The 23942-nt window shown below is 41.4% G+C and overlaps 1 protein-coding gene across 1 annotated transcript; it reads left to right on the plus strand.

The window, feature by feature from the left end:
- The first annotated feature begins 2888 nt into the window (after positions 1-2888).
- On the plus strand, positions 2889-21799 carry SLC34A2 (solute carrier family 34 (type II sodium/phosphate contransporter), member 2). Its single transcript, XM_010087756.1, has 13 exons — positions 2889-2987; positions 8791-8905; positions 9007-9144; positions 9730-9858; positions 10780-10923; positions 11558-11669; positions 13205-13400; positions 14130-14225; positions 16732-16852; positions 17554-17721; positions 19116-19232; positions 19320-19444; positions 21067-21799. Exons 1-13 carry the CDS (start codon positions 2889-2891, stop codon positions 21640-21642), a joined length of 2136 nt encoding a protein of 711 aa, XP_010086058.1. The 3' UTR covers positions 21643-21799.
- Positions 21800-23942: the final 2143 nt, after the last annotated feature.

The raw sequence follows: 23942 nt of genomic DNA on the forward strand, positions 1-23942 counted from the left end.
AGCTGAGCAGGGGTAAGTCCTTAAACAAATAACTGTCCTGTCTGTAATTCATCTTGAAATCAGCACGGGTCTCTCTCTTTAATGATCAGGGCTTTGTGGTTCACATATCTGGAAGAAGGAAGGCTGATTTACACTAATGCAACAATACCGGTTCTCTTCAGTAAAGAGCCGTGTAGCTGTTTGTTCTAGAGTCCCAGCATCTCAAATGCACACTCAGTGTTTAGCTGTGCATTCTTTGGATTCGTGGAACACTGAAAATTAAATTAAACTATAAGAGAGACAGTTTCTCTTCTGATGTTAGCTGAGAGTCTTGCCCATGCATGTTGTCCTTCGAAGCTATGCATACTAAAAGAGTAAACCTCATCATGTGAATATTATTGTTAGTGGATATGTATCTTGGGCTGCTCTGATACCTTTGCAGGATGGATGACCATTTATTTTACTTCCCTTTAATTATTTTTCTTTTATTTGTGACTTAGGTGCACTTGGTTCACTGTATTAGGGCCTGGACCTTAAAGATGAATGGTGTTGACACTTGCACAGTAAGTATCCTTTTTGTGTGAGAGATCTGTAAGGGAGCTTGTAGCACAGATCTCTGTTGTGTAGACATGTTACTTGCCTGTGTTATGACTTCTTGCAACATATAACAGTGACTGGACAGAGTTCACCTCTCACAGAATTTGCACATGCCAGGAATTTTTTCTCATTCTGTGTTTGAGACATTTTCTGTGGTTACACCTCCTGCTAAATGCTGGACTATCACAGGTCCTGTTCCAAGTAGCTGCAGAGTTATTCAGCACTTCTGTAATAGGAAATCAGGATCCATTAAATTTCTTGCTTGCTTTGTTTTATTAAATGTTCCCTATCCAAGCATATTTTTTTTAATTTAGGTGAGTTGCTTCAAAGTAAAACCTAAAGGGGACAGAAAAAGCATTGGGTTATTCTTTCTTAGCAGCAGCATGTTTTGAATCTGTGCCGGATGCGTCAAAAGTGTTTTGGACTGTTGCTCGGACTGCCCTGGCATCCCAGGAAGAATTTCAGCCTCTTCTCCTCTGTTCCTGAATGAGGGAAAGGCTTCTGGGACAAATAATACCCAACTTCAGCCCTTGTGGCTAGCTCCTTATGAGACTCTTCCGGACCGACTGCAGAATGTCCACCCTGGACTTCCAAGGACAGACTGTAGATCACCTGCCCTTATGTGAGTGGCTGTTTTTTCTTTCAAAATTTTTTTTTTCAGAACACGATGGGTCTGCTCTAGGATTGTTCCCTTCCTAAAACATTAACATGGTCAGCGCATAGGATTGTGCTTAGCAAATGGAATGAGCAGCGTTGGAATAAAAATGCTGTGGAAGACGTCACCACGCTCTGGCTGAGCCCTAACTGGGCACCTGGAACGTGCACATCATATACCTTCTCACTGTCAGAGCTGGGTTTCACAAGCAGTGACTCAGAAGAGAATAAGCTATAGCTCAGAGAAACACAAGGATTCCCAGTTAAAGCCTCGTCTGATTTCCTATGTGTAGGGCATCAATGAAAACCTCCCATTTTTAGATGCAATGTTAAAGTACACTTCTGTCAAGAAAACTGAGCCTGTGAACCACCAGGGTGGACCTTGGCTCCATTTTCCATCACTTCTTTCCACTTTGGACTGTTCTCAGCTTCGCACAGAATCGATCTCCTCCTTTCCATAGCCATCTCTGTGCAAACTGCATCGGGGAAGGGCAAGGCAGGGCTGGTGGTGTTTTCATCCTTGGGCTCCAATATCAGCCATGTCCAGGGTAATGGGAGGTGGTGGGGTCTACACCAGCAGAGCCATTGTGGCCAGGGGAGGTCCTTGGCAGTGCCACTGCCACAAGTGATGCTGTGTACGGGGCTGCAGAGGCTTTAGGATCACCACATATTAAACACTTCTGATGTCCGTGCAGGTGAAGAGTAAGTTTTGACTCACAGCTCCAAAGGCTAGGCATCTTTGCAGGACTGAAAGGTGCAAAAAGCAAGAGCTTTCTTTTTCTAGGTTACTAAGTCACCAAGCTGCTGGGAGATACGACTGTGTACACGCAGACAAAGCAGATCTGCTGATTAGGCTGCTGGTTTACAGCTTATTTTCTCAGTGTAAGTTGCCTGTTGAAACAGAAAAAAATTCAAAGATAATAAGGCTACAATACCCCCCCCCCCCCCCCCCCGCCCCAACTCCTCGTTAAGCTTGTCAGTAGAACAGACAGCATTGCTGGTGACTGCTTTGTCTAGTCTGTAATACTCTACTCTATTTATTGAACAACATATCTATTTGTCATGTAGTCTTCTTCCTCCCTAGTGCTCTGAATGCAATTATCAAAGGTGTCCTTACATCTTTAAATCTCATTTAGAAGGAGAGCCACAGCCAAAATGCTAATGAGCTCACCTTAATTGTAAACATTGACCACCGATAAGAATGAAACTCCATCCTCTGTTCTCAGAGAAGTTCTTACGTGTTTCCTACTTACACCGCTTTTTATCTGATTCTCCTTCACTTCTGTTCTTAGGCAGATTAATAGGCATCTGAACAACAAATAACAGTACTACATCTTCTTCACACCCTTTTGACAGACTTTTGAGATTGCAAAGTATTTTTGGAAAATTATTATTGGAAAAAAGATTACTGAATGATCGGGCGGAGGGCAATTTTTCAGGCTGGAACAAACCGTTCCCCAGCATTTACATGCACACACTAGTAACTCGCACTTAAATGCTGATGGGACATTTTTTAGAATGTGATAAGTGTGAAATAGCCCATAGTTTTATCAGTCTTGGTTGCTGCCCACTCCTACTAAAAAAAGGTTGATTGTGATCATTAAGTTGCAGGTAGGCAGTGCCTCTGGACTGTAAAATAGGAATGTTAGTGCTCAGTGATGAAAGCAAACTTTGCTCAACACCTGTCTATATATATTGCAGGTTTCAGTGGCTGCCCAGCTGATCCGTTCGCTCTGTTGTCTGGGAAGAAAGAAGTGGTAAGTAAGAAAAACTAACACCAAGTTTTCTATTCTTCTTTTTTAAACTTGCTTAGATTATAAATTCAAAGCTCTGCTTTGGCAGCTCAAGGAATAGCAACAGAGAGCTAATGTGGGGAACTGGAGTGGACATGTGAAGTGTCATCCACTTGTTAACATTTTCACCTTGTGTTCTTTCATCTGCATTTATGTGTTAAGGAACTGATAAAAAACAATAGTTTTAAAAACAAACTGGGTTACTTTTTGTCTGAAAAAAAATGGATTTATTTTTATGGAATATAAAGCATTGTACTAGTACCTGTCAGAAAAAAAAAAACAAAAACAAAAACAAAAAAAAAAAACCAGAAATAACTGCCTATAGCATAAAGAAGTATTGTTTTAACTACTATTTGGATTTAAAAGAAGTGAGATTTTAAGTCATAGTAATCAGTGGTATTGGATACTGGAAAATGTCTAGGATATGATTAATGAAACATTGGAAGGAAATACTGTGAGTTCTTGTGTTAGCATAGATAGTGTGTGAAGTCTGCATGCTGCACTATGCCCGTGTCAGGCTATTCTTGACGGAAACATTTTCTTATGCTAATTTGGTTTGATACATGGAGGTAAAAGGAATACATTAGTCTAATGCAGTTAGCTCAACTAATGGGGCAGTAGGCAGAAATCAACTGGTTTCTCAGTAACTTTTATTAGCAGCTCTTCCATTGTATCAGTAAGTCTTTTTAATGTCATCACTTTTTCCTCTCTTGATTCTTTACTGTGTGTTTTGCGTTGGGATGGGGTAGATCTGTTGTATTTACTTGTTGATGGGATTGTTATATTTTGTTGCTTTGTTCTAAAAAGTGGTTGCTTTAATTAAATACCTAGTAGGCATTTCAAGTAGTCCACTGATGTTTCCTGGCTCTGGCTCTTCAGTGGTAGTGTCTAGTGCTTTGCTTTGTTGTGAAAGCAAAAATTAATGTTTGGAATTCATTTTCTGTCTGCACTTGCTTAGAAATTAGTTCTCTTTACTAATTTGTTTTATATATTTTTTAATTTTGCTATGTGTTAGGTTCAAGCTTGTGAGCAGAAAGTCTCAGGGATCCATAGGAAGAAAGAGTGAGCACAATGCTAAATTTTTTTTTGGCTTTCACATTTCTATTTTATCCTTTACCACTACATTAGTTGAAAGTTTACATCCTGGCTAAGCCTGCTAACTCATTCAGAGAAAAAGACCCAAGGCTGGTGCCAAAGCAAGGACAAGACTTGCTCCTAGCAGGGCTGAATCATTGCTGGTGTTTATTTAACTCGCTGCTTGTTCTGTTGCAGCCAGGGCTTTGTGGCTGCCATGGAACAGGTTCTGGACCAAAATTATCAGCTGATGCAAAGCTATTGAATGAATTTGTGCTGGCTGAGGATCTTTCCTTTCCTGTGTCTATATAATGTGCTTATATGTCAGAAATTACACATTTTGAGGGGGAAAAAATCAGTATTTTTTCAAAATGTGTAAAAATTTCTATGTAGCTTGGTATTTACTCCTATGAAATATATGTGGTAAACATTGATATTTAATAAGTCATACAGTCAGCTATCAGATTGGCTGATAAATCCACTGTTAACATAAAAGCCATAGCACAGTGGTGAATGACAAGAAAGTGATCTGTATTTGCAGAAAAGCTGAGAGAGGAGGAGAGTGCAAGAGAGAGGAAAGCCTGGCTGAATCTAAAACTTGATCTGGAGCTGCTTGAGCTACCTGTAGGCATGCGTTGGCATCTGTTGTAATCATTACCAGTTGGTTTTGAAAATACTGCTATTTTCTCCAGAGCTTTTGTTTCACCTTGGTTTGACTGGGTCTGTTCCCCTGGAGGTTAGATTTCTCTAAGGCTTACTGCTCCGTAGTTCTCATGTCAGGCACAACGTGGCCTTTCAGTGAGCTGTCACGGGTGGAGAGGTACAAACAATACCATCCAGGCATGTGCAAGTGGTAGTTCATATTCTCCGTGTTAAGACCAGCAAAATAAATAGACTTACAACAGTTTCTGATTTAAAACTGGAAAGCACCGAGAGTCTAGCCCTGCAACTGAGGCAATGCTGTTACACTCCAATGAGTCACTGAGGAATGCAATACAGGGCAACTGCATGACACCTAGTGTTGCTCAAATAATTCCCCAGAGACTTTAACTCTTTGAAATGCTGCAGCAGTGAGAGAGTGAATATGGCTATAAAAACCATGGGACCCCACTTTGGCTTTGCCTTTGTCTCTTTCACATTTTATTTCAGAATTTGAATGCCATCATTTCCATCTATCCCCTTCTTAGGAGTGGGAGGTTTCAGTTTCTTTTGGAGTTAGAAAGGATGTCACACATAGTTAGCATTTTCCAAAGGTGAGGAAAGACTATACTTACACTGAAAGGAGCACAGACGATGGTGTGAGAGGATTTGCTGCGAGGTTCACCGAAACAGACTGGATTACAGTTTGTGCAGGCATTAGTTTTCAGACCTTTGCAATATGCATAGCATATTTTGACCTGCCACTTTCAGAAGGAAATTAGCTCCCGTTTCAGCACAGCTCCGAACAGGCGGATATCCAAAGTGCCAGTGCTTATCCAGACGCAAGCTCCACGGCTACGCCCTGGGTGCAGCCGGTGTCCTGCCAGCGAAGGCGGGAACCAGACGTGTGGTGCTGAGACACCCGGCGCTGAGACACCTGGGCTGGAACAGGGATGGGCAGAGCTCATCACTCTGGGCACCCCATCCAGCAATTGTGGCTATACTGCCTTTGGACCAGGACCGGTGTGTCCAGCTGAGCAGAGCTCCTTGTTGCAGTGTGTCGTCACTGGCCCATCATCTGCTCGTTCTCTAACATGTTCCTTTGCAGTATAGTTATTTCTTCAGTGTTCAAAAGTAAACCACTATTAGGACTTTCATTGTCATTTATATCTTGCATCAAATTATGTTGGTCTTTTATGACGTGCCTGACCTGAGCCTGTCCAAAGATGCAGCTCATAGGAGCTGCCAGGGAACGAAGCAGTTCACTTTGTCACCCTGCTGCTCCGCTCCTCTGCAGCACCTAGATTTTCTTCCGAGTATTTTCTCAAGATGTAAATGTGTATATTGGGGACAAGGAAGAATTCTTTGAAGGGAAAACCTGTAGAATGTAGATTATCCTTGTAGCACAGACATTAATTAACAGTAAGTAGCTGTGGCCGGGGCTCTGGCAAACAGCGTATCAGGTGGCTGTAAACTATCTTCTCAGCTGTTCCTTTTAACAAGAGTAGGGATCTGGAGAAAACTGACAGCCTTGGTGGCGCTTCAAGGATCTAGACGGTTCTGCTCTCATCAGTCCTTGATACCAATCATACAGAATGGGCTCATCTCGTAATACCTCTGCAAACCCAAATACGCAAGACAAATACTGTAAGGACCTCCGGTATTCAAGTCTACCTTCCTAAATCAGAAGTTGACTCGGAATCACATTAATAATTTTATACACGTACCTATTAAAAAATCTTCCTCCAGAGAGCTGGTCAGCTCTCATTCTAGGGCATTTAATCACATAAAGCAAAACCAGTAACAATACACAACGTACCTGTGGGATCCTGAACGCCTCAGGAAAATGAGAGATGCTTATTATGAAAAAATGCCCTGCTGAATTCTTGACTGGGGAGAGTTTATTTGGAGACACAGAGGCTGCTTGTTTGCTGAAGTTTTCAAGCTCCTGTTTCTCCCATGAATGCATCAGCTCAGTTTCCATACAGCAATCATGCAGGCTGAATTAATTCTTCATTTCCATACTGAGTGTAACAGAAGAGCTGTAAAAATACTGATGGCATCTCTAGGGCTGGTGGCGTCTAGCTTATTCTCTGTCTTTCCGTGGCGGGAATACGTTGTCAATGCAACTTCACATCCGAATTTCAAATGCATTTTCATGATTGCATTTCACTTAAGAAGCACTTGTGCAGAGCAGTTATTTTTTTTCAGAGCAGTTTAAATTCTGAGCATGCATAAATGAAACTTGTTTAACAAGATGGAAGTGTTCTGGCATGGGTGGAGCTTGGAGGTTGCTCTTGCATGGGTGAAAATATGAGAATTTGCTCCAAGCAAGTGGAAACCCTTGTTGAAACAAGCAACAGTGATTTTCTTCCGTCTACTCTGAGATCTTTCTTTGTGTATCTTGGGAACTGCTCCGTATCTTAAGCCACAGATAAAATTGTATAAAAGCATGGTTTTTGCTAGTGGGCTGTAGAATAATTTTCCTGCCAATGTGGAAGGGGAGATACTCTTTCCTTTGTGGAGTGACAAAAAACAATACCCTCCCCTGTTACAGTAAGACAAGTGATTTTGTCTGTGACATTTCCTTCCCAGCTAATGGAGGAAGTTGTGTGGCTTATTGACATGGGCAGGAACAAAACATGTTCACAATCAGCTATGTAAAGGATGATGATTAAATGAATGATTAATTACACCTCCACACAGTGGCTGCTAAATGCAGGTGAACCTTGTTTACGAGAGCATGTTACCAACTCTGACACTGACTTTTGGAGGCTGGGCACAGGTGCCCTGTTTATGAGGAGCATTGCAGGCAGATTCTCTCACCGATGTTTCGGCCGCGCGGGTGCAGACGTGGCGGCTGCGGGGCAGCTTTGCCTGCAGCACTGACCTACTCGTATGGTAGAGAGGGTGGAAGAGACAGACCCTAAGGTGAGGCTTTTCTGGGTAGGGTTCACTTTTCCCATCCTTCCCGCTGAATGTTCGGTCACGCTGTTCTAAGCTAGCCAACAGCCTTACAAACCTGGAAAGGTAGAAGAAGTATTATCATATATTGTCTCGGCTTCCCCCTCTTTCATGTCCCTCCCTCTGGTTTCTGATATTGGTGAAGTAAATAAGTAGGGCTCTTCTAGGTTTTGCTCCAAGGAAAAGATGCTTCCTCTTCTTGTGCCTGGGCTGGGTCTGTCCCATGTGCTTATACCTGTGCCAGCAGGATTTGGCCATGTGATGTCTTATTTTTTAAGTTATTATTGGTTAATATTACAATGCATGTCAAATATGCTCAGAAGGGGTCAGGAAGGAAGAGAGCCTATGTGAGACGTTTGAGTCTGAACTTGCTGCCACTAACTCTGCTTCACTGGCAGAATCAGCTGTGAGTTACAGGCACATATAGACTCGCAAAGGGTCGCTGCTGTCTAATTATGCCCTTGTCCAGTTGTTCAGCAAGCATCACTCTGCAGCTCAAAACTCTGGGATCTTCCTTCACCTCTTCTGGGGTCATGATCCTCTCCAGGCTTCTGTGGGAATGAATCAGTAAAGGCAACAAGAAGACTGTTTAGAATATGTGACCCAAACTAGGCGATGCTTTAGGGAAGATCTTTCGTTGCTGTGGTCTGTATATGGAATTACCAGTTTGGTAAAGGCAGTCAGTTAAATCCAGAAGGTGGGAGAAAATAAAACAGCCCTCTAACTTTTTGCTGAAAGGAGATAAAATGAATTACAAAAAAGAAATGCGTAAGGTTTGTAAAGCAGAGGAATTTTTGCTTTCATTACAGTTAGAAGTGAACAGAAATACAGGCATGAGATGAAAATAATTTTTTTAAATTGTGTGAATTGCACAAATAAGTCATCTGTGTGATTTAAAAAAAATGAGAAATCAATTTTGCAAATAAAAGAAAAATTCACAATAATTAGTAAAAGGCTGTGTCCAGGGATAGATTGTTTCCAATCCATTTCCATCTCTTTTGCTCTTAAACTTAACCATATTTCTCATATGCCCTGTTGTGAGTTGAATATTGTGACTGCACATGCATTTTAATCAGCGCTACTTTGTTAGTCACAGATCATGGCTCCCTGGCCTGAGGTGGAAAAGCCTGAAACCAATAACTATATTGGGGACTCTTCCAAACAAAACCAGAACATGTCTGGGAAAGAAGGAGAAAATCACAAAGGTAATGCGTGCTCACCTGTGAATTACAGAGTTATAAGTTTTGGGTTTCCTTGGAGAAGATGGAAAGTAATTAAACCATTTTTAAAATTTCTATTTCATCAGGCAATGTGGCTTCACTTGGAAATAAAGGGGAAATTCAACCTGCATTTTCCACAATAGCCTTGATAGATGAGACAAGACCAGAAGAAGAGGACCCATGGGCTCTGCCGGAACTGCAGGACACTGGGGTCAAGTGGTCAGGTAGCCATTTGTCAGTAAATAAGTTACCTGCATTTATTTTTTTTCCATCACTTCTATTCTCTTTGTCTCCATTATTTTTCTGAAATTATATTTGCTGCAGAATTTAATTTCAGGTTTGAGGAGTTTTCAGATGTAGGCTTTACACTCTGTCTCACCTTCCCCAACAGTGAATGGGGATATTATATTCAGTCAGTTAAGAAGAATCTGGAAATCATGCTGCTTACCCTCCTTAAAACACAAGGAGATATATGGAAGACAATCCAAAACTATGATGGTTTTATATCCAGGATCTTACTGGTCTTTCTTTACTCAGTAGGATGACTGTGTAAAGCAAAGGGTCAATCTCAGACTTCATAAGGCTTTTGCCGTATACCAAAAGCTTTTACATGGTAAAACTCAGTAAGCGAACTACCTGCTTCTGCAGTTAAAATTTGATTAAGAAGAACATTCTTTTGGGTTTACTCACACACTGGGGTCACAAAACTGCCTTTGACTCTGTAGTCTCTGCCTGTGCGCGAGACTGTTTCAGAGAGAACACCAGATACATCAAGCAAGTCTGTTATGCATAACGTTTTTGTTTTGCAGAACTGGATAGAAAAGGAAAAATCATTCGTGTACTCTACGGGATAGGGAAGTTTATTATGCTACTTGGATTACTCTACTTGTTCGTGTGTTCTCTGGATGTATTGAGCTCTGCTTTTCAACTGGTAGGAGGTATGAAAATGTCTAAAATATCCAGAATGAACTATGAAGGAGGCAGTAAATTTAATCTCAGTGAATAAATTACAAGTATCACTCTTCAAGAACATTCTCCATAGATTTATGTGTTGAGATATGGATTCAGAAGGAAGTAGCTCTGATTGAAGACTGACCTTCATTTGTTTGAAAGGACCTTTGTTTCTCAAATTCCAAAGAGCTGTTGATGTAGGGATTATTGGCTCTGGTTTCTTAGTAGGTATCTGTTACTTTAGTGACAGCTTACATGAATACATCTCGCATAAATTTGTCCCACGTGAAAGACATTTCAACAAGGTGAAATATAAAAATTGCACCCTTGATCAAAGCATCCAGCACTGAAATGACCTTCAAGTCCTTCAAAGCTGAAAACTATTGAAACGTATTTTTTACATTTATCTGTCTCCAAGGGTTGAATTCTGATGATGGATTCCAAAGTGGTTATTGGAGAAATATGTGAGCATCTGTGGAAGTATTTTGGATTTTAGGCAACACAGAAAGCTACAGGAACAGAAATACTCAGGATTATTAAAAAAAGTTTTCCTTGATGCAGTAACCAAAAACATCAAGGCAGTAATAGCATTTAAATCTATGTATGCATGTGTTTTTGTCCTACAGTCTTTCCTCTGACGGCTGTGGTTTTATATGGTTCTCTGCAGAGTTCAGTAGAGTTTGTTTAGTCACTGAAATGAGAAAATATATTATGTGATAACGTAGAGGCTGAGAGTTCAGGACCTGAATTTGGCTCCCTGGGCTACACCACCTTGTATATTTTTTGGCTGGCAAGCATGCCTATATATGTATCAATTAAATGGTTGAATGCTCCTTAATTAAAAACTCTGCTAGTTCCTATGGACTTTACCTTGCACTTCCCTCACTCTGAGAATATGTTTTTTGTAGGTAAAGCAGCAGGGGACATTTTTAAAGATGATTCAGTGCTGTCTAATCCTGTTGCGGGATTGGTGATTGGAGTTCTGGTGACTGTTATGGTCCAGAGCTCCAGCACTTCTTCATCCATCATTGTCAGCATGGTGTCCTCGACATGTAAGTCTGCTTACAGTATCTTCCTAGAGATCTCTCGTAAATCTTGGCCTGGGGTGCAAACATTCCTACTGTGTTCAACTTGTAGAAGCTTTGGGTGTATGAATAGAGACTGCAAGAAAATATTTTCAGAGCTGTTGCCCTGATATAAACTACGATTTAAAAAAGTAATAATAATAATAATATTAGTAGAAGCAGTAGTAATAATAAGTCCACAACTGCAATGAAAATCATTGGAAGCCTCGGCATTGAATGCACTAATTTTGGAAGTATCTGCATACTTTTCTCATGTCAGCCAGTTACTAAACTTCATTTGTTTCTGTGGCATCATTTCAGAATTCTGTGGTAAGTAGGAAAACACATGGGAAAGAAGAGACTTTAACTTACTCTGTCCCTCTAACGTGTGGTGAAAAGGGATACCTAAGGGCTGCAGTTTCAGTGGGGACCACAGGACTATGGTAGTACTGTGTTCCCAGGGAGCTTGATTAAAGCAGACATATCTGGACTGGAGTGCCTAGTCCCAGTGACATCAAGGAAAGTCAGGGTTCCAGTGACATTAATAGATGTTAATTTTTATTAGAGCAAAGAGCTTGCTGATCTGATTTTTTTATTCAGTGCTTCCTTTTCTGCTTTCTAGTGCTGACTGTTCGATCAGCTATTCCTATCATAATGGGGGCAAACATTGGCACCTCAGTTACAAACACAATTGTGGCACTCATGCAAGCCGGGGACAGGAATGAATTTAGAAGGTATTGTACTTACACACTAGATCTGAAAAGTTGTTTTTCTTCTTTCTTTGTAGATTTTCTTCTGTGTTCCCTATTACTACTATAGCTGTGCAACCTTTCTGTTTACCAAAACTTAAATGTCGAGTTAAGAAAGTCACAAGCATGGCCATGGCCAAGGTATAACGCTGTCTAGATATATGGCTTCATACACTTGAAAAGCATGTTGGGTGCATTTAGAAGTTCTGTGTTTTTGTAGGAATCCACCGTTTTCAACGGAATCTTGCAGAAGGAAAATTTTTCAGCTGCTCCCATTATACCACTCACCTTTGATTAGCTCTTAATTATGGAAGGGCTGTACCAGAAGTTAATATTACAGTATTTTGGTCTACTCTCCTTGAGAGACACTTCAGCATTGAAGGTTTATGTAAGTCTACAATAAGCAAGAACTTGTAACTCTATAGAAATGAAGTGTTCTGGCTGTCAGATATATATAATGACAACTTTTAGACTGACACTTGACATTATCACTGAGAGAGCACATGGCCTACTGGAGATGGGCAGTAAACTTGGGAGGAATATGAGGCCTTGGTACCTTGTCATTTATGGCATGCCGGACACATGAAATAGACTTAGACAAAGTATATTTCTTCAAGATTTACTGTCCTGAATCTTTGATGGTGCTAGTCTCTGTCACTTAAATTCCAGTGCCAAAGAAGCCTATTAGTATCTGTCTGGGAACATAATTTAAATAATAATGAGAAATTGATTTTTAACATTCATTAACAGTCACTTCAGTCTGTAAATTGAAGGTGGTAGTTCTATCAAGTTTGCTAGTCTACTTTAAATGTTCCCCCTGATTATTTGTTGGCCTGCTTTGAATGTTCCCCCTGATTTCCCCTCAAGCAGCTTGTCAGTGGGAACCTAAATTACAGGATTGGTATTTCAAGGAATTTTTCCTCCACATTTTCTTCCTTCACAACACTTAATTTAAGGAGCTATATTAAAACAAACATGGGCAGACTGCAGAGAATTAAGAGGACCACAAGCAGCTACTAGGAAGACAGATTGAGATAAGAGCTGTGGCTCCTCAGGCTGTGGAGGAGAATCTGGAAGGGAGCTGCACACCAACGGTTTGCAAGAACATGTGAGAGGGCTGCAAAGAGCCATCTTCCCCCGTGAGTCAAGGAGAACAGGCCCCAGAGGCAACGCCTGAGGATTAGGAAAGTGCCAAAAATGGGTGAGAGGCAACACGAATGTAGGCTGTACAGCCACTTCTTTCTTCAGACACGTACTCTTGGCAGCCTTGTGCTAAGGATCACTTTTGCCTGCTCTAATCTGTCTTGTTTCACTCACCTGGCTGGCTCTTTCACTCGGTCAGCAGTGTGGAGACAACTCAGTGCTCTATAGCAAAGTAGCCATGTCCTGTGACCCCAGAAATGAGATGATTCCCATCCTGAAATGGGCTTCATTCCCACCTCTATGATTTCATACTTAACTGATGTTGTATACAGGCTGTTTAGTTAAAAGCAGCTCTGGTTTTTAATTTCTTCTCACAGGGCCTTTGCTGGGGCAACAATCCACGATTTCTTTAACTGGCTCGCTGTGTTTGTGCTCTTGCCTATTGAAGTTATTACTGGCTATCTTTACCATCTCACCAACGTTATAGTTGAGTCCTTTCATCTTGAAAGTGGTGAGGATGCCCCTGAGCTACTGAAAGTTATCACAGACCCCTTTACAAAGCTCATCATCGAGGTAAGCTCTTTTTCTCTTCAAGGAAGCTGCTTACTTGGTTCAGTAACAGCTAATCAAGATGCTCTGAATATGGGGAGGGGCTCCCACTCATTTCTGTGTGTCCTCAGGGTAAAACTCATTACCAGGTGAAATCTTCTTTTTGCTCACATTTCATAAAGTCCCAGCTCTATATTTCCTGTTTCTATTCCCCCACATTTCAAGTTAATGATGACAGCCCTAGCTAGGAGGGCTGGGAAGGCGGGTGAGGACAAATACAGCCACGTGGGACAGATGGGATGGCAGCCTATTGCCTAGACATTGGCAGACAGTACGAGGTGAGACAACTTAGCACAGCCAGAAGGTCTGCACAGGACCTGAAGAGATGACTCTGAAATTATGGGAAACTTGCACACATCCAGAGGGACAGCTGGAGGCCAGAGGGGGTGTGCACAGCTCCTAAAATGACAGTAAATGAATTTAGGTGGTTGTGTCAGTGTAGTTTAAACAGAAAGGGTGAGATGAGTTGGTGAATTATTTCGGGAGAATGAGACACAGTGTTGGTGTGTGTACACTTGTATCTTTTTCTGGGAGTAAACCCCTTCCTACCTGTTGGGCAGCAGCTCCAGCATTAGAGATGCTCATGCAGGCTTTACGTGGTTGAGCTTCCAAAGAGACTTATTTGAGTGAACAGAAGTGTGTGATGCAAGTTGCAATAATGCTTTTTGTCTTTTTTTTTTTTTTTTTTTAAAGCTTGATAGATCAGTAATAAATGCAATTGCTACAAATGATGAATCAGCAAAAAACAAAAGCCTGGTAAAGATTTGGTGTGTAACTGAAACCAATGTGGTGAGTATTATCTTAAATTCATTGTCAGGCTTCTCAGGAAATATATTATTGATCTGTAGCTGACAATTCTTATCATAGGATTGTGAAATTAGATTATTTTAAATTAGTATTTTTGTTCAGGAGAAAAAAGAATGAAAACAATTTGATGTAGCTTTCCTCCACTTAAAGCAAGGATGTCATACCAGTGCTGTGCTTGACCTGGTTGCTTTCGGTACCATGAAGGTCTTTGCTTTTCAGAAATGGTGGTTTGGAGCCATGCCTTTCACATCCAAATGCCTTTAAACTCCGATACTCCTGCTTACTCCCTGAAAGTGGAAAAAATCTCCAATATAGGCCAAAGAAAATGTCTTTTCACCCACCATTTATCTATTGAGCTAACCAGCTTTAGTCTTCCATGTGTTAGGGTGATCTGGTCACAGCTGGTTATTTGTAGCTTTCTTGGAAAACTGCCCTGAGAGAAAGCCTCGGTGGGACTATGTCCTGTTGTTCTTCACCCAAGCAACACTGCAGCTGGGAGAAACCTATTGCCCAGATCGACACCAATGAGTACTTTGGTAGACTGTGGAGCTGAGTGTTTGGTTTATGTTGTTCAGCTCACTGACAATTAGAGCATTAAATATCCGTTGGATCTCTAACGAGGCTATTCTACTTGTTCGTGTGTATATATAAGATAATTCCCGAAGTCCTGCAGCAGAAGATACTTAAGGACACACAGCAGAGGTTAAAATTAAGAGCATGGGTTTTCAGAGGAGCCCAGCTCCTATTGAATGACAGTCTGGACAGCCAGTGAAACGTTAGCTGGGGAGATAGAGCCAGGAGCAGAGCTGTGCTCATGTGAAACTCTGCTCAGGTTACGCTGCTGAGGAGCTGGGTATTTCATCTCAGGGGAGGCAGCTGTATGGCTTCCAGGTGCCAGCCAGCACTTGGCTACCCTTTTGCCGCACTGCCCAGGCAGGCACAGCCTGGCTCTCAGTGAGGTCTGAGCCCCCAAGTCCTACACTCCCCTCAATTTCAAAAGACAAGCAACTACACAGAAAGTGTAAGCTGAGGGTTACTTTTCCATATGCACATTTTTTCCTGTGTTTGTCTATATTTTGGCAGTGTAACTACTGCCCAAGCGTATAGTCAAACTACAAAACCACATGAAATCCCTACGAGCTTGACTTGATCTTGGTGGGGGAAGAAGATCATTTAAATGATTTACATTCCTAGAGGGTTAAACTAATCTCTGTCAAAAAATGATTAAACAGGGAAAGGACAAATACATGCAGACCCCATACATTTAAAGCCAAACATAAGGGGGGGTTAGAACGAGATGATCTTTAAAGATCCCTTCCAACCCAAACCATTCTATGATTCTATGATTCTGTAAACATTTTGATCAAATGCAGCTGCTTTGAAACCCAGATGTCCGAAAAAAATTCAGGAGGGAGAGAAACAACACTGTGTTGTGTTTGTGTTTGTGAAAGCTAACACGTTGGGGCAGGCTGGAGACCAGGTGCTCCCTGAAGATGTTGGGGCACTGGATCCACTCCCGGCTTTGCCCATCTGCGTCAGCTGGAGGGGGAATGCGAAAGTGGGTGTCCACAGGCAGTGCCCAGCAAGAAAATACGATTCCTCTTTCCCCATTTCTGCAAAAGAGAATCACTCAAGCACATTTTAAAGATACCTCCTGTTCAGCAGTGTGTTTCAGAGTCCATTTGGCTATTAGGTATTGTGGGGAAGTACAGTTCAGTCAGCAAACTGTTCTTTAATCTGCATAAGGACTTATGGACCTAGTGTCAGAATGCAATACGTCTGGGCTAGGAGCTCTTACGAGCAAGGTTTTATTGTGGTATAAATAGAAGCTCAGGTTCAGTTCAGTAGTACTAATGATAATCATAGTGATAGTAATTAGCTCCCAGATAGCCTCTGAGCTTTAGAAAGGGAAGTAGTAGCAGCACCTCTATTTCTACAGGCAGGAAAACTGAGGCACAGAAGGGCAGCGTGAGCAGCTTGTGCTCATCCAGCAAGAGGCTGCACTAGTACTCTAGCACTCTGAATCACAGTCCTGGGCAGTACTTACCAGACTGTTAATTGCAGTCAAGATGACAGCAAAGAGTTCTTCCTTTGACCCAAGGAAGCTTTGGCACTGGCTGGAAAAGGAATGCCACTGTCCCCCAGTTGCAGACAGACATGAGCCTCTTTTCACAAACCCTGACATTAGTAGTTAAGGTTCTTAGCTACTGATGACTTGGTGCTATGTTTGTAACGATGAAGAAGGCTTGGGGGATACTTTAATCTTTAGATATTGTATTGATTGACTTGGGTAACAGCACAACCATTTATTTTAAGAATGTAAAAATTTTTGCATTGTCATTACATGTGGTGCCAGCTTACACTCCAGCTTACAAATCTGCCTTTAGATGATGAATGCTTGGTTGCAGTAAAAGCCTAGAACTTTGTGTGAGCTGTTAATAAAGGGTTGTAGGTGACTGAACTATCTTCTTTGTCTGGCAATCTTTAGACACAGCAAAATGTCACAATTCCACCTTCAGAAAACTGCACATCTCCTGACTTTTGCTGGAATGAAGGAAACGTGACGTGGACCATCAAGAATGTAACTGAAACAGAATATATCACTAAATGTAAGTAGTGGAACTGTTTCTCCTTCGGTAATATCTTTACAAATGTATATAGCTTTCTAATGGTGTTAGCAGACCATTTCAGAGGTATACGAGAGGCACTCGCCTGTCTACAGACACAAGGTGCTACTGCAGGCACTGTCAGAGCAGCTTGTGCTCTGCTGTAGCTATACAGCTGGAGTTACCAGCATCATAGTGGTATCTGCCTGCAGATGGATCTCTTTCCATGCTCCCTGATATCAGTAATTGAGGTCTTCAGTATCATGTCACCCTCGCTGTTCAGGTGACTTGGAGCTACAGTTACGTTGTTGTAATGGTTGCTTGGATATCTCCATCCCTGTGCGTGCCCTTCAGGACTTTCAACAGCCCTTCTCAGGCCCATAGCCACCTCTGGGAAGAGCCGACCCACCATCTGGCTCCGAGCATGACAAAATTTCCTCACGCCATTGTATTCCCCTCCCTTGCACGTGGTCACCCAGCTCCTGCCTGCCCTGCACACTGTGTGTGAGCGTGGAGCCCCTCTTGCCCTGCTCAGACATGGCTTTTGTGGAGCAAGGGAAGTGCCATTTTCACTCTTTGCATCACCCCCTTGAGCTGTGTGTGCTTTGGTCCCATTTTCTTAGCAGCATGTATGAAAACGGAGCAGGGCTTGGGATCAGAGCAAAAATGTGGCTGGGCCAATTAATTTTCCTTTTCTTTTCCAGGCCAGCACCTCTTTGCAAACGCAGACCTGCCTGATCTTGCCATCGGTCTTATCCTCCTGGCTTTGTCCCTGCTTGTTTTGTGCTCCTGTTTGGTGATGATCGTTAAGCTATTAAACTCTGTGCTTAAAGGACAAGTGGCGAGTGTTATCAAGAAGACAATCAACACTGGTAATTATTTGTTTTTCCTGAAGATTATTTTCAGGAATGACAAGGCCACTGAGCACGTCTATTGATATCTCCTGTTCCGGCAGATATTATAGAATCGTTTAAAGAAAACTGTAGTGAACCAAAATTGCTACCCCCTCAACATTTCTTCTCCTCAGCATGTTATTTTCTTTCTTTTGAAAATCTATTACTGAACAGCTCGCTTGTGAGCTACAGCAGATTAACAGCAGCAGAGACCAAAGTCCAAGCTCTGTTTCTTGATGTATAATCATTAGCCGTTAGAAATGTAATGTTCCCATCCTCAAAAGATAGCGCTGAAGTACTGAGATCCTGATTACCTGCTCTGGCACAGAGCCTGCATGTTTCCTCTAAAGTAAGTGGAAAAAAAGTTTGTAGTGATTAATGACCTAATTCCCTTTGCTAGCCCTATTCCACTCATTAACCCTCTCTTCAGTAGGAAAAGGCTGCCCTGGACAGCAGTACTTTCTGTCTTTCAGAAAGACACCAGGTGTTTTTTCAGCCTGGATCTGTTGAGTGTAAATGTTTGGGTTTTTTTTCCACTTTGCTGCCTTTTCTTCATCCCCCCCTTGAATGGAGAGTTTAGAACCTGTATCAGAGAAAAGCAGTCCTGGCATGTCTCTGGTTGTGTTTGAAGAGAGGGTTCACAGAAATGGAGAACACAACAAAGTGGTCCCCATGCTGTCTTATCTTCTCCTGGGCAAAGAGCACTGCCTGAATCAAAAAGAAAAAGGGGTAGAATGTAATCAGCTGCCGGTTACTGTTCATTTGTGATCCATTCCATGTTCTTCTGTGTCTCCCTGAATGACTAAGTCCCCACTTCTTGGCTCACTCATAAATCTGGAGACTACAGGGGACCGTTGTGCCTAGTTTCTCTAGTCAGTGTGATTAGCTTTTCTTTGCAACAGTTAACAAGTGAATTTTTGGGAAGTGTTCAGCTTGAAACTAGTTAGAACAAGCAACCTCGTTTTCTCAGGATGGTCTTCAGAGCTTTCTGAAGATCCGATCCATGCAGTGGGTGCCTGGTTGCCAAAACCAAGGCACTCAAGACACCTAGAAGTTTTTGTGTTGACCTCTGGGGAAACATTTCTAGTACTTAATTGTACTGTAACATAAACGCTACTCTGAGTCAGGACAAATGTCTGCCTAGTCTAGAATCCATCTAAAAGTGTAACCAGTGGTGGAAGGCTGGAGAGGCAGCACAGCGAACAGGGTAAATTAGAGTAGAACTGACTCGGACCCAAAATCGTCATTTAAGAGACAACATGCAAACAATATAACTACATTTGAAATGCTTAATAGTCTTTTCACCACTGTGTTACTGTTACATAGAGCATGCTGTTACCCTAAAGACAATGTTCTCCCTCTCTTTTTTTTAGATTTCCCATTTCCTTTTACTTGGCTAGCTGGATACCTGGCTATGCTCGCAGGGGCTGGTATGACCTTTGTTGTCCAAAGTAGTTCTGTTTTCACATCTGCTATTACACCCCTTGTTGGTAAGTTGTCAATAGTGTATTCTTTATCCCCATGTTTTATCTTCTCCATCATTCTGAAACCACTCAATCCTGTTTCTTCTCTCCTAGGCATCGGTGTTATAAGCATTGAGAGGTCTTATCCTCTTACCTTAGGAGCTAACATTGGCACAACCACAACAGCTATACTTGCAGCTTTAGCAAGTCCAGGGAGTACATTAAAATATTCATTACAGGTGAGTATAAACCAACGCTTCCTTGACTTCATTTAGAAGTTGCAACTTTTCTGAAGAAAAACCTGACAAAATTGGCTCTGGTGCAAATGTGCTATGGAGGTTGTGCCTGATTTTGTGTACTATTAATGACAGCTCATTCATTTCAACTGCTAGGGTGAAAAGCTTGTATTAAACATGTCCAGAATGTCAATATATAGTAAAATCTTGCTTTCGTAAACTGGGCTTGATCTGATTGAACTGATTCAGAACTGAGACAGGGTGGGCCACTTGACCCCTGAGTGTGGTGTCTCTGCAGCTTGGAACTCAGTGTCCACTGTTCTGACGGCCCTCTTGCATAGTCCTTTTATAAGGGTTACTGATTTCTGCAAGTTCCCTCCTCAGGACCCTGACTCCATTCATGCAGTGTACAGGGACTCCAGTAACATAAATGAAAGCTGTACAACCCTTAAGATGGCAAGCTGTCTACCTACCTGAGGTCGTAGTGAGCATCGTGGCATCTATTTTCTTATTGTAAATCTAATCTGAGTGGGTTTTATTGAATTCCTTGTTGCCTCAGACTATTTGAAAAGTAGGCAGCCTGGCTTTGGGTTCCCATTTACCACCCAGTAAAGAACATTCCAGGCAGCAGATAACATTTGAATGAACCCTCTACATCAAAGAGTGAAAAGATAATGAAGTTTCCTTTGTGAATTGGATGAATGTTTTTTTACCAGCCACAATAAATCAAGAAAATTACAGAAGTCATTTTATTGTCCTCAGGCATGATCGAACAGATCTAATCATGAGAAGATACTATCTTGACCAAGCTCAGATTTCGTGATAACTTGCTGTTTTTACAAAGTACTTTAAAAGAAAAACCATGTACTTCCATATTTACTTTAGTCTTATAACAATTATAGAATGAAAATGTACTGTTTTGTTCAGTATATGCTTATTATGTCCAAGCAACTTCTGAAAGCTTTAGGAAGTAACTGTTTCTTCATGCTTTTTTTTTTTTTTTTAAATTATTGTGAAGTATGTGAATCAAATGATTATAAAAGACCCAGACAAAGTCACATTCCAGGAATCTTCTCAGTGCCCTATACACTTTTAGCTGATTTTTGTAAAATCTAGGTTTATACCATTAACAACTTCTAAATAGCCTTTATGCAGTATCTAATTTACACTTCTCATCTTTTCATTGAAAACTTATGGATGCAGAACCCAATAATGAACAGTTCTCCTGTAGTTCTCATGCCTTACTAATAGTAGGACTGTTTCCTGACCACTGTTTTGTTTGCCAGCTTTATTTCTGATGGACTCCTTTTCTTGGAGTTGAAAGCTGCATTTTAAGACTTCTCCATCTGTGGGGAGATAAGCCAGCCCCTCTAGGTTTGCCTTGTGTCCAAATGCTGTTCCCTGTTTGTAGGCAGGGATCTTTACAATGTGTGTGGTATTACTGGGTCCTTGCTTCATGCTAGGGAAGCCCCTGCAGTGAAATAGCACAAAAACCAAGAAAAAACGGTGAGGAGCAAGGGAATGGAAACTATGGAGTCTTAGTGACATTGGAAATTATTATCATGTGAGTAGGAGCATTTAAAGCCATTTTAACTAATGAACTTCTCAAATGTTTTTGCTTTCAGATTGCTTTGTGCCACTTTTTCTTCAATATCTCTGGGATTATTCTATTTTACCCGCTACCTTTTACCCGGCTGCCAATCCGCATGGCCAAGACCTTGGGAAACATAACAGCCAAGTACAGATGGTTTGCTATATTTTATCTTCTCATCTGCTTCTTTCTTTTGCCTTTGTTTGTATTTGGTCTGTCACTGGCAGGCTGGCCAGTCCTTTTGGGTGTTTGCCTTCCCCTGCTTGCTCTTTTTATTGCTGTGATTGTGATTAATATTATGCAGACAAGGCAACCACATTCACTGCCTGAGAAGCTCCAAAATTGGGATTTCCTACCCATCTGGATGCACTCCCTAGAGCCCTGGGACAATATAATCATGTCTTCACTCTCCTTTTGCGGGAAACACTGCTGTGGCTTCTGCAAATGCTGCAAAGTCAATGTAGAACAGGAGGGTGCCAAAGACAAGCAGCTAAAAACTATGGAGGTTTATGAAAACACCATTGCGATGGCTGATGAAGAAAGAGGTGGAAGAAGGGCACCAGCTGCAGCTTGTGTTGAAAAAACAGGCACAAACAACACAGCCTTATAGTAGTGGATCAAACCATATTAGCAGAGACAGCATAGGACAGTCAGGCTCTTGAAAACCACCTTGGACAATGCACTGAGGACAGAGTGAACACCTTGTTAGGTTCCTGCAGCCAGTGATACATCACTCATCAAGGAATGGAGTCAAACAAGCTTGACAGAGTCCCTAGAAAATCTATGATCAGTTGAAAAGCTGATGACAGATTTGCTTACAGAGGATCTACTATGCGGTACCTTCCTCCAATGCTATCAGTAGCAAACAAGAAATCCTGATGTAGTCCCATGAAGAGAGGGATGAAAGGAGTGATGATCAATTCAAACAATCGAAAACCAAACATACAAACAGACAATGCACTTGTAGAACAGCTTTTCTGACCTACTGGCTTATTCAGCAGAAGTTACTTTATAATACCTAAAAAGCTCTGGAAATGGGGGAAAAAGAAAAAAAAAAGAGAGAATCCTAATGTTTTCATTGGCCTATGTGCAGTGGTCAAACCAGAAAATAGTTTTCCCAGTGTGGACAAAATCTATTATATGTGTGTGAAGGAAAATGAAATGCTAGGACATCCTTCAGAAGCTCTGGGAGTCCTACTCTGGCATAAGGGTATGCATAAGCCCATTTTGAGCCCTCTCTGTCTCCTTTAATACTGGGGACAGGAGTTATAATCTTTTATTATCTCAAGCTAGAAGCTATAAATGCAATTGTTGATACCTCTGCCTGCTGAAGGTTAGGCACTGGGTTGGAGACACTGGGAGACTCCAGATGTGGTTGTGCGACCATTCCTCTTTCCAGATGGTCCTCCCCAATCCTGTTCACCATGTCGCCCCACAATCAGAGGTATGGTGCAGGAGGGAGGACAAGTGGCCAGTGTAGGGGAGGGGACAGCCACCCAAACCTGGGCTGCCACCAAGAGATCTGTGTGGAACTGTGGCTCCACCTGGCTGAGCCACAAAATGACCTTTCAGAGCAGTGGTGGAGACTGGCTTCACAGCTACAAAAGAGGTAACCCGGAGAACAGCTTACAGCTAGCACAGGACATGCGGTAATGTTTACTGGAGAGAAAGGAGTGTTTGCTCCGCACATCACTTTGTGCTTTGAACCACCTTTCTGGGAAATAATGTGAATTTTACTGGCGATTGTATGTAGCAATCCAAATCCCAAATAAAATCCAAAGTAGTCTAGTCACTACCGTGTGTAGTCAATCCACAGGCAGTGTAGCACTTGGTGGGAAGCTGCTTGTGATCAAATCTTATTGATGTTTTAGTAAATACTCGTAAAGCTGCTCTGAATCATGGTCTGACAAAAGGCATAATTTCAATGCCAGAAAAAGGGCATTTCAAAAATGCATTGAGTACTTCTGCTGGCCTTCAATACCTTAGATATCAATAGGTATGAGATAATATCTGAAGTCCAACCACTAATGTTAAAAAAAAATAAGGTGGCTGAGTGTAGGCCAAGTGTTATTTAAAGCCAGTTTTCATGTCTGTGCTATTGATTCAATTTGTAATGGAAATGCTGAGAAGACCCATAGTTTAACATATACCCTCAGTGCTGCTAGAACATATTTACTTCTGAATAGTTGTTTTCTGCAGACCTCTGGAATTCAGTAGGTTGAATTTGGCTATCAGGTAATTATGTACATTTTAGAAGTGAAAACAGTTTTCATTTCCTTTTTTTAAAGTGACATTTAAACTGGCAAACTATGTTGCTGAAAATGTGTTTGCTAATTGCATTCATACTGGGATTTCAACTGTTTCTGTAATTGTGAAGCAGTGACAAAATGCTTAGAATCAGAGTGAATTTCCAAAAGCATCAAGTTTTGGAATAGTTCTGCTCTTTTGAGGTTTAGTAGCAGAGAGCAGAGTTATGCCAAAATATTGTTTTAAAAATTATTTTCGTTGTCCTTCATATAGTTGAAACAGTTTTGTCAGCAACCAATTTTTACAGTGGAATTTTGATATCTTCAATAATTCTTCTTCATTTTATTCCCACAATTCTGCAGGCTTTCAGAATCAGTTTCTTTAAATCCCAGTGTGCATTTCCTATGCTTTGTTTCTTTGGGAAAAATATGAGAAAAATATCCAGAATTCTTTCCAAGTTATCTCACGTTTCCATTGACCATCCATTGAAAGAGGAAACATTTTAATCTACTTTTACTCATTTCTTAAACAACATGCACCTTATTTTATATCTTGAAATAAAGCCGTCAAGCACAGTGATAACAACTGTGGGAAAGCAGTTCTTACAAAAGAATCAGGGTAATAATTAATAGTCAGACATATCGGTACTTTATGTTTCCTCAT

Source organism: Pterocles gutturalis, unplaced genomic scaffold (assembly GCF_000699245.1).
Source record: "Pterocles gutturalis isolate BGI_N339 unplaced genomic scaffold, ASM69924v1 scaffold28891, whole genome shotgun sequence".
Classification (NCBI taxonomy): Eukaryota; Metazoa; Chordata; class Aves; order Pterocliformes; family Pteroclidae; genus Pterocles; species Pterocles gutturalis.

Excerpts from the sequence above, each read along its gene's own strand:
- SLC34A2 (XM_010087756.1), top strand. The coding sequence starts at position 2,889 with ATGAAAGCAAACTTTGCTCAACACCTGTCTATATATATTGCAGGTTTC. Across the intron at positions 8,906-9,006 it reads AGAAGGAGAAAATCACAAAG|GCAATGTGGCTTCACTTGGA; the intron begins GTAATGCGTGCT and ends CTATTTCATCAG. Across the intron at positions 11,670-13,204 it reads GACAGGAATGAATTTAGAAG|GGCCTTTGCTGGGGCAACAA; the intron begins GTATTGTACTTA and ends TTCTTCTCACAG.